This window comes from Solenopsis invicta, chromosome 14 (genome assembly GCF_016802725.1).
Source record: "Solenopsis invicta isolate M01_SB chromosome 14, UNIL_Sinv_3.0, whole genome shotgun sequence".
In the NCBI taxonomy this organism is placed as follows: Eukaryota; Metazoa; Arthropoda; class Insecta; order Hymenoptera; family Formicidae; genus Solenopsis; species Solenopsis invicta.
This window is the reverse complement of record NC_052677.1, coordinates 2,968,958-2,980,507: the sequence shown is the minus strand read 5'-3', so window position 1 is coordinate 2,980,507 and position 11,550 is coordinate 2,968,958. Positions and strand designations below refer to the sequence as shown.

The following is an 11,550-nucleotide window of genomic DNA, read 5'->3' as shown; positions in this document are numbered from 1 at the left end:
GCTAAACCCTTCCAAATTAGTGTCCCTAGAAGTAAAGGTTGGTTTATGCAAACCGTAAACGCTAATAGCGTTTTTCATTGGGAAAACTAGTGGGCACTGAGTGTGCACTCGCCGCTGGCAATTGGACGTTTCGGTTCGCGCGATGACGGTGCCAACGGAAACGCCCAATTACCTGCAGCAAGTGCACATTTAGTGCGCACTAGTTTTCTCAATGAAAAACGCTATAACTTATGCCGGAATCTGTAAGAAATTGACCAATCATACCGTTTGTTTTCTGTTCCTGAACTCCCTGAATTAGTGTGCACTTAAAATGAAATAGATATATATTTGAAAGTTAGTGAAAGCAAGAAAAACGTTCCAGTGCAGTCTAGTGCAGGAATAGAAAACAAGCCTATAGTCGATTATTCTTCTTTGGCTTTGTTACACCGAATACTTGATACGCGTAATATTTAGTAACTTTCTATTTAATTATCTTAATTTCGATAATAAATTTAATGAATAATATGTTAAGCTGGTACTATATGAATCAAGATAATTAATTAAATATAAATATCACGTATACATTTACACGTATGCGTTCAGGGGGTCGATTGCGTATTCCAAAACCTAGTGAAAATAGTAAAAGTGAGCTCTCACTCGATTGGCTACTTTTCACCATAGTGGAAATGCGACATTTCTCACGTGACATTGCTCGGCAAGTATTTTGATGTCGAGTTCAATCAAACTGTGTCGAATTTGGTCGAGTTTGCGGAGTCTTGTATCGTTTCAGAATGGAGTACCTTTTACTTTTTATCGAGCAAAAGGAAAATGCGAATTAGAAAAAAAATTAGAAAAAGAAATTTAAATTTATTAAGAAAGAGACTGAGAGATACTTAGGATACATTCGATATTCTAGATAATATATTCTAGATAATATACATTGTAAAATTGTATAAAGTATATAAATAAATTAATAATAATATAAGTATATAAATAATAAATAACAATAAATAAATAATAAGATATAAATAATATAAGTATATATTGTAAATCAATTATGCAATATTTACGCACCGTTTTTTTAAAATTGATATCTTACTCGGAACACGCGTCGTCAGTCGTCAACAGGGGGTCTATCATGTAACATTTCCCCTAGGGCGGAAACGTGAAAAGTGAAGTTTCACGTGAACTGCACATCGACATACAGAATGGACTGCTGATGACCGTGGTGGGGGTAGAAAGACACATAGAGTGAGAGGCAGACAATACGAAGGGGGTGCGCACGATTGGACACCGCACGATTGGACACCACCACTCACAGCGGCCGATACCTAGAGTTTTTCCGTTGGTTTGGTTAGATAAGTCAAGATGATTGGTTGGTGTCCAATCGTGCTGTGTCCAAAAGAGTGTCACCCAATACGAAGAACGTTCGTTCTCTGTCTACTAAGTTTGATTGGTTGTTGTGGCCTCAGCAACCAATCAGACTTAGTAGACAGAGAACGAACGTTCTTCGTATTGTCTGCCTCTCACTCTATGTGTCTTTCTACACCCACCACGGTCATCAGCAGTCCATTCTGTATGTCGATGGAACTGCACGATCATGTACAATTCCACGGGATCATGTAACTCACTCATGAGCGGAAATATGAACTTTTTCACGTGAACTTTTTCGCCATCAGCCGTGATGGCGAAAAGGTGAAAATTTAGGGAATTAATAATTTATACGTATTTTGAAATAAGAATGAAAGTGTGGTAACAGTGTGGTAACAGTTTGAAGAGGTATTATTGAAGAGGTTAACCTTTTACCGCATTGCGTTGATAGGATAAAGTAATACATACATAAATAAAAATAATGCTTTTGTGATGTAATTAGGTTTGATATTTATATTTGACAAATTGATATTTTGATAATTATATAGAATGAGGTTTCATCAAATGCAAATTTAGATAAAAATATACTTTAAACGCATTTTGATACACAATGATATAAGAAAGGTGCGTCTTGTGAAATAGAATATTAATCAATCATGTAAGTATTTATAACTTATAAATTTGGAAAATACATGTGTGAGCGGAGAATTCAGTTTTGATCAAGGTCCGTATTTTAAATTATTCAATATTTTTTAATTAAACAAAGTTAAATTTAATGACTAATGAAATTAATTTACTTTAAAATTTGCACACATAAAAAACTAATTAAAATTAATTTTGAAAAACAATGTTTGAATTAAATTACAATGTAATTTTGAATATTAGATTACTACATAATAAAATAGTTGTTACAATATATGGATAATTAAAAATAAATGTAATATATATTATATTTGTAAATTAAGTTTATGCAATATAACTAAGAAATATTGCTATTTATTTATGAATATTTTTTTTACAATTTTTTTTTATATAATAAAATTTTTACAGTAAAAGTTATACTGTAAAAGAAGGGAGAAACCTTTTTCACGATCGCTTGATAGTTGCAATGACAGAGCCTCTAATGGTGAATTTTGGAACGCAAACTAAACTTCCGCGCATTATTCATACATAATCGCTGTGCGTGAAAAGATTCACGTGAACTCTCTATGAGTGAAAAATGAAAAATGAAAAGTGAAAAGTGAAACGTGAAAAGTGAAAAGTGAAACGTGAAAAGTTCCACGTGAAATTACATGTTTGACCCCCAGGAGAGACTTTGAGATTATTGGAGATTAACTCAGAGGCGATGCACCGTTTTTTAAAGGTTATGTGAAGTTTTCTACCATTTCTCGCACTCGCATTTGTGATTTTCACTCACGTGAGCATAGGGATATCGCATTTTCATTATGCTCATAGTCAATCGCGCATATTTTTTCATGTGAGATGAAAATACGAGAAGTGAAAAAAGTCGACAAAGATACACAATCGACCACCAGATTCCTTTAGAGTGCCACTACCGGACATTAGGTGGGTCGTTCACTTTATCACTCTATCTATCCCGAGAGAATGGAAAAACCACATGGGTCCTTGAGCCGGGTGAAACGGGTGGGTGACGTAAAGATGCGTTCCAAAATGTATCGCTATAAAAATTTATATATAATTGTGATAAAGCTCGTATATTTAAAACAAATTTGAAATAAAAAAATAAATTTAATTTAAAATATTATAGTAAATAAAAATTAAAATGTATAAATATAATCAAGAAAAACGTTAATACAAAGTAAAGTTTAAACGTTTTGTTTATTATTCTATTTATGTAATTACAGATTAATAAATATTAATCTTTTATTCTATTAATGTAAGGTTTCTTGGTCTGCAGTCTCACAAAACCGTTATATAAATATTTATATTTGAGATTAGTATGTTAGAAATTTTTAGTATTATTAAATATTTTCTGATACTAATAAAATATACTGTTTGTTTTCTATTCCTGAACTCCCTGAATTAGTGTGCACTTAAAGTGAAATAGATATATATTTGAAAGTTAGTGAAAACAAGAAGGAACGTTTCGGTGCAGTCTAGTGCAGGAATAGAAAACAAGCCTATACATATAATAGATGATATGTGCAACATATATCTTCATCTAATTTGTTAAAATAAAAATTTATTTTCATTGTTTAAACTGATTTGTCCTATTCTACTAGCATTTAATTTTCATCTACTTTAGTTATATTGATAAAAATATTCATAGTAAAATATTTATGTATTATCTTTATCGTTTATCTTGATTTATTATGTAATTTATTCTGAATCTGAGATATTTATGTTACTATTTCTCAGCGTTATTTGCTAAACACACCCAATGTTTGAGAGTGCGTTCAGATTCCATAAACCACTAGGGAGCTTTTCGTTAGCTCCGCCCATTTACTCAGTCACCCAGAGATCGCTCACTGGGTGGAGAATCTGAACGCAGCCCAAGGACTTTCCGTTTGTTTTCTGTTCCTGAACTCCCTGAATTAGTGTGCACTTAAAATGAAATAGATATATATTTGAAAGTTAGTGAAAGCAAGAAGGAACGTTCCAGTGTAGTTTAGTGCAGGAATAGAAAACAAGCCTTTTGATTCTATCCATGGGGAAATTTTCCAAACTGAGAAGTCACCACTTTCTACATACTCATAGTTCATGATTAATGAAACGACTAGAGCTTATTGGTCATTACGTTAGGGTGCCGTCACATGAGGCGTAACTTGCGTAAGCGCAACTTGCGCTGACCAATGATATCGTTTTACTGGAACATTAGCTTCCGCCTAGTTACTTTACGCTTTTTACGTTATTATCGTTACGTCGAATCCAATTTTCTGCGTAAGAAACGCTGTGTATACATGCATTGGTAACACATGTATTACTTAAATAAACAGAACAAAATTGAAAGATAGATAATGATATCAGGGTAAATTAAGAAACAGTTTTATATCAAATTTATTATTTATAATAGCTATTCTGGGTAATTGTTAAGAATACCCACTGCACCTCCGATTTTGACGAAATTAGGCTCATTCGACGCGTTTTCACTCAAAATGAAAGAATCTGGCAAGAAAAAGTGTCGCTCTGGCCCGCGAACCGAGATATCAAGCGTTAAAGTTGGTGATTGCACAGGTTAAGATACCTGTCATCTCGGCGATATGTAGCAAACTGAGCATGCGCTGTGGTCACGTTTGCATGCTGGTGACCGCATGCGCATGCGTTTTAGTAACTTAATTTATTTAAAAAGTGTTAAATAAAAATTTTGAAATTTATGAATCTGTACAATATTTCTTATAATAACCCAACCTGAATCTTAGTTTTAAATAAAAAATTGTTTTGCATGAAAGTTGAAACTACCGATGTCTGTTTTACAGTGAAATTAACTTTCATCTTAATTTGCATGATACAAAGCACTTTCCACGTGAAGCGAGGTCCATCCCCATCCCACTTTCTCCACCCCCAGCGTACCCTCCCCCACAGATGTCTGCTTTGCAGCCAAATTAATTGTTATTTTAATTTACATGATACAGGGGGCTTTTTACGCGGAGCGAGGTCCACCCCCACCCCACCCTTTCCACCCCCACCCCCCGCGCGGGGGGGTGGGGGTGGAAAGGGTGGGGTGGGGGTGGACCTCGCTCCGCGTAAAAAGCCCCCTGTATCATGTAAATTAAAATAACAATTAATTTGGCTGCAAAGCAGACATCTGTGGGGGAGGGTACGCTGGGGGTGGAGAAAGTGGGATGGGGATGGACCTCGCTTCACGTGGAAAGTGCTTTGTATCATGCAAATTAAGATGAAAGTTAATTTCACTGTAAAACAGACATCGGTAGTTTCAACTATCATGCAAAACAATTTTTTATTTAAAACTAAGATTCAGGTTGGGTTGGGTTAAAAAAAGGGTGGCGGGGGGAGGGGCGAAGCCCCTCCCCTTTTTAAGCATTTACTTTCCGCACGATAACTTAATTAATTTATTCATTTATCACTGAATCACTTATATTGCTCTGTATTTATGTTTCAAATTCGCGCACTTTTTGTATGTGTGTGCCCATGGAGCATGCAAACGTGCCCAAAGCGCATGCTCAGTTTGCTACATAACGCCGAGATGACAGGTATCTTAACCTGTGCAATCGCCAACTTTAACACTTGATATCTCGATTCGCGGACCAGAGCGACACTTTTTCTTGCCAGATTCTTTCATTTTGAGTGAAAACGCGTCGAATGAGCCTAATTTCGTCAAAATCGGAGGTGCAGTGGGTATTCTTAACAATTACCCTATTCTGTAATAACATTCTGTCATATCCAACCTTCTTGCAATATGTTGATACAAAATTTTAAGGTTATAGTTGTACATTAATAGATATGTCCGTGTTGCTTGAATTTCTTGCATGTGAAAGGCTTTTTTTTTGAAATGCCTAACATATATTTATTTTGTTTTAAATATATAAATTTTAAAAAATTACAAGTAACAGGAATGTATGCCCGCACAGGTTAGATTCGCACATAGATGATTCACACATACTAGTGTGCAGAGTATCAGTTCCACATGAGGCGTACTTTCCGAGACGCGTAAATTACAAAAACCAATCATAAATTTGTTTAGCATTTCTGTTAGAGAGTACAAGAGAAACTCTAATCAGCAATTGGTTGCATTAGATACGCATTTCTTGAAATTCCGCGAAATACGCTTCATGTGAAAGAAGGCTTTTAAAATGACGTAACGTATTTTAGAAGTTACTAGAATACGCAAATTACGCTACACAAGTTACGCCCCATGTGACGGCACCCTTAATCATAAACTGTAAGGCTGTGTTCCGATATAACTGCCAGTACTGGCAGTGGTGAAAAATCCGTTCCGTTATTGGTACGCAGCGCACTGCGACAGCATCTAGTAACATCAATGACGTCATGAATGGTAGCCATATTGCCAATGTGACTACTGCAGCTTCCAAGGTGAGGGCTGTGTTCCGTTTTTACTGGCAGTGCAGTAAATGTGACGTCATGACAGTACACTGTCACAACTGTTCCAATATTACTGCATTACTGCCAGCACTGCTATAGCATTGTATTTCGGAACAGCATAGTAGCTATATTGCACTGTAGCTACCTCACCTTGGAAGCTGCAGTAGTCACAGTGGCAATATGGCTACCATTCATAACGTCATTGATGTTACTAGATGCTGTCTCAGTGCGCTGCGTACCAATAACGGAACGGATTTTTCACCACTGCCAGTACTGGCAGTTATATCGGAACACAGTCGAGGTAGCTACAGTGCAATATGGCTACTATGCTGTTCCGAAATACGATGCTATAGCAGTGCTGGCAGTAATGCAGTAATATTGGAACAGTTGTGACAGTGTACTGTCATGACGTCACATTTACTGCACTGCCAGTAAAAACGGAACACAGCCTAAGTATGTAGAAAGATAGTGACTTCTCAGTAGAGAAAATTTCCCCATGGACAGAATCAAAGTCCTTGGGGTCGATCATAAAACTTTTTCCCTAGAGCGGAAACGTGAAAAGTGAAAATCTTTACCATTGAAGTTAATGGAGAAATTTGGGTGTACACCCAAGGACTTTGATTCTGTCCATGGGGAAATTTTCCAAACTGAGAAATCGCTATCTTTCTACATACTTACAGTTCATGATTAACGTAACGACCAATAAGCTCTAGTCGTTTCATTAATCATGAACTGCGAGTATGTAGAAAGTGGTGACTTCTCAGTTTGGAAAATTTTTCCATGGACAGAATCAAAGTCCTTGGGTGTACAGTCATGTTCATTATGGTTGCGACACTTTTTCTTTAATGATTTTTGGAATGTAGCCTTGCTCATCGAGCGGCAAACGTAATTGGTTGGATCCATAAGTAAGAACCAATCATGTTCTCAGCTCTCGTTATAGTTGCGCGTTCAGAAACGCATCGAAGAAAAAGTGTCGCAACTATAATGAACACGACTGTTGTACAGTCGCTTTCATTATAGTTGCTACACTTTTTTTTAGATGCATTTCTGAACGCGCAACTATAACGAGAGATGAGAACGACTGTAATTGCGGAGGTTAGCGCGAAATGTCAAACGTTGATATACAAGGTGTCACAAAGAAAATTTGGGCACCTTGGAGGAAATATAAGATAAGTATACTTGCAAATATTTTTCAAATAGAGTTTATAAAAAAATATTCGCACATTTTTCGTATAGGATCGGCTTTGGTCTAATTGAGCTTTATATATTCGTCATTACAGCAACGATGAGCTGAGATGCTTAGATGTAGTTAAATAAATTATAACTACAATAAATATAAAAAATTAAAATTTTAAATATTTGTTACAGTTATAATTATAATTTATTTAACTACATCTAAGCATCTCAGATCATCGTTGTTGTAACAACGAATTTATAAAGCTCAATTAGACCAAAGTCGATACGGAAAATGTGTTATTTATTAATTAAAGCTAACTTTTTCTTATTTTTAGAAGAAGTAGAAGATACAAGGATGATATTGAAAGAAAGATAAATAAGATTTTAGTTTAATTACGTAAGACGTAAGAAAAATTTTGTAATAAATATACAATTTATTATTTGCATAGGTATCACTTTCTGGACCATTGATGCAACAAGCACGCAACATTTTGAAACAGATGGATGGTAAAGTGATGAAGAATGAATTTGATATTCAAATTCTTGATTTATTGGCGAGTTCTTAGCCAGACAGACCACCAGTTGAGAAAAGCTAGAACTATTGAAGGTAATATTATTTTAAAGTATGCGGCTCTTTATATTTTATTATAATATTTATCTATTGCATTATTTCTTAAAAGGATATGAAGACTGGTTTATTAGAAGAAGGGAAAGCTATCTTACTCACGAAAATGTCTTTGGAAGAAGGGAAGCCAGATCCTGTCACATAGAGGATAAAATATTCGTTGCACCACCGAACTTATGACAAGTGATTTATTTATTCCAATTATGTTTGTACCCATTGCTTGTGCGACAGCATTGAAAATATTACATTCTCCATGGAGGTAAAAAATGATTATTTCAGTGTAATTTTTAGCTTTATATATGTATACATAAATCTTTTCCATAACAATAACTGTATTACGTCCATTTGGTATTAAATCTCGCACATTGTTGAAGCCAAATTAATTCATCTAGAAACAACGCATGTATTAAGTTAGAAAAATATATATAAACCAGTCTTCATATCCTTTTAAGAAATAATGCAATAGATAAATATTATAATAAAATATAAAGAGCCGCATACTTTAAAATAATATTACCTTCAATAGTTCCAGCTTTTCTCAACTGGTGGTCTGTCTGGCCAAGAACTCGCCAATAAATCAAGAATTTGAATATCAAATTCATTCTTCATCACTTTACCATCCATCTGTTTCAAAATGTTGCGTGCTTGTTGCATCAATGGTCCAGAAAGTGATACCTATGCAAATAATAAATTGTATATTTATTACAAAATTTTTCTTACGTCTTACGTAATTAAACTAAAATCTTATTTACCTTTCTTTCAATATCATCCTTGTATCTTCTACTTCTTCTAAAAATAAGAAAAAGTTAGCTTTAATTAATAAATAACACATTTTCCGTATCGACTTTGGTCTAATTGAGCTTTATAAATTCGTTGTTACAACAACGATGATCTGAGATGCTTAGATGTAGTTAAATAAATTATAATTATAACTGTAACAAATATTTAAAATTTTAATTTTTTATATTTATTGTAGTTATAATTTATTTAACTACATCTAAGCATCTCATCGTTGCTGTAATGACGAATATATAAAGCTCAATTAGACCAAAGCCGATCCTATACGAAAAATGTGTGAATATTTTTTTATAAACTCTATTTGAAAAATATTTGCAAGTATACTTATCTTATATTTCCTCCAAGGTGCCCAAATTTTCTTTGTGACACCTTGTATATCAACGTTTGACATTTCGCGCTAACCTCCGCAATTACAGTCGTTCTCATCTCTCGTTATAGTTGCGCGTTCAGAAATGCATCTAAAAAAAAGTGTCGCAACTATGGCTGTGTTCCGTTTTTACTGGCAGTACTGAAAATTTATAGTTCACGTCACATATACTATACATTTTCAGTACTGGCAGTTAATATTGGAACACAACCTATCATGAAAGCGACTGTACACCCATGGAATTTGATTCTGTCCATAGGGAATTTTCCAAACTAAGGCTCAATGCACACAGGACGCGTCAACGCGTTACGCGTGGCGAATAGCCAATCATTTTTTTCGTTTTTATGACAAGAAATAAGAAAGCAAAAGAATGATTGGCTATTCGCCACGCGTAACGCGTTGACGCGTCCTGTGTGCATTGAGCCTAAGAAGTCGCTATCTTTTTACATACTTACAGTTTATGATTAACGTAACGACCAATAAAATCTAGTCGTTATATTAATCATAAACTGCGAGTATGTAGAAACTGGTGACTTCTTAATTTAAAAAATTTCCCCATGGACAGAATCAAATTCCGTAGGTGTATTATCGAAATTAATAGCGTTTTTCATTGGGAAAACTAGTGCGCACTGAGTGTGCACTCGCCGCTGGCAATTGGACGTTTCGGTTCGCGCGATGACGGTGCCAACGGAAACACCCAATTACCTGCAACAAGTGCACATTTAGTGCACACTAGTTTTCCCAATGAAAAACGCTATAAGATAATTTAATAGAAAGTTACTTGTTAGTATGCGTGTCAAGTGTTTGGTGTAAACTAGGTCTTTAAAATTGATTGATCAAGCCGTTTGTTTTCTGTTCCTGAACTGCCTAAATTAGTGTGCACTTAGAATGAAATAGATATATATTTGAAAGTTAGTGGAAGCAAGAAGAAACGTTCCAGTGCAGTCTAATGCAGGAATAGAAAACAAGCCTAATCTGTTTGTTTTCTGTTCCTGAACTCAATGAATAAAGGTTGGTTTATGCAGGCCATAACCGCTAACTTATGCCGGAATCTGTAAGAAATTGACCAATCATAGTCGATTATTCTTTCATAAATCGATTATTATTAGTCTATTTCTTACAGATTCCGACATAAATTAGCGGTTACGGCGTGCATAAACCAACCTTTAGTGTGCGCTTAAAATGAAATAGATATATATTTGATAGTTAGCGAAAGCAAGAAGGAACGTTTTAGTGCAGTCTAGTGCAGGAATAGACAACAAGCCTGAATTCTTAGGCTCAATGCACATAGGACGCGTCAACGCGTTACGCGTGGCGAATAGCCAATCATTTTTTCGTTTTTATGACAAGAAATAAGAAAGCAAAAGAATGATTGGCTATTCGCACGCGTAACGCGTTGACGCGTCCTGTGTGCATTGAGCCTTATGGGTGTTTACGATAATCCAAGTTGAGTTAGGTTCCACTAGGGCCGAAAAATGTTGGGCGTAACTCTCTCTAGTACCTTTATGATTTATGACAACTCAACGCTGTATCGTATTTCCTGCCTGAGTTAAGTTAAGGGTCTCGCACATAAAATGCATAACATAACATAAGCACAACATAAGACCAATAGACCAATGAAAATGTTATGTAAATCAATATGGCGACTTTATGCTGGATGCTCATTGGCCCATCGGTCTGATGTTGTGCTTGTGTTACGTTATGCATTTCATGTGCGGGGCCCTTTACTCTACGTTTACGCTCTGTTATGCATTTCAAGTGCGAGGCCCTTTAGAGTCTGGCCAATGTTTGGTTCTCTGCCTGGGTCTATGAAATAGACCCAGGACAGACAAAACGAACTTATTATAGGGCTTCTAGCTCGCTGCTTTCTGCTTTTTCGCCAAGATGTGAATTTCCCCTAAGACTGCGTTCCAAATTGTATATTTGCAGTACTGGCCGTGAAGTTCGGAACGCAGTCTATATGAAAAGATAGCGGAAAAAGATTGCACGCGCACATATATGTAAACAAAAAACTAACCTCTGTTTTTTATTTATAACAGCATCATAACCGTAATAATTATTTCAATTAGGTGGAAGACGCGTCCATAGTGAGAAAAAAATTTATAATATGAAAAATAAAATAGCGACTCAATTGCCAAGTAAGTTATTGCTCAGTTCATAACTTATACAAATGCGTGAGAAAACGAACACTTTTTAATAAAGCATTTTATAA

The 11,550-nt window shown here is 35.3% G+C and overlaps 1 protein-coding gene across 7 annotated transcripts in view; it reads left to right on the top strand.

Moving 5' to 3' along the window:
- The first annotated feature begins 11,109 nt into the window (after positions 1–11,109).
- Positions 11,110–11,550, top strand: part of LOC105193024 (protein O-mannosyl-transferase TMTC4) — a 133,927-nt gene continuing 133,486 nt past the window's right edge. For 3 of the 7 annotated variants that reach the window (XM_026140053.2, XM_026140051.2, XM_026140052.2), the window contains exon 1: positions 11,114–11,476. In XM_026140053.2, the coding sequence (XP_025995838.1) occupies positions 11,446–11,476 (31 nt within the window). In that variant the 5' untranslated portion in view covers positions 11,114–11,445. Of the gene's footprint in view, positions 11,477–11,550 lie in introns of all 7 variants that reach the window. The other 4 variants (XM_039457534.1, XM_039457535.1, XM_039457537.1 and 1 more) reach the window with 4 other exon arrangements.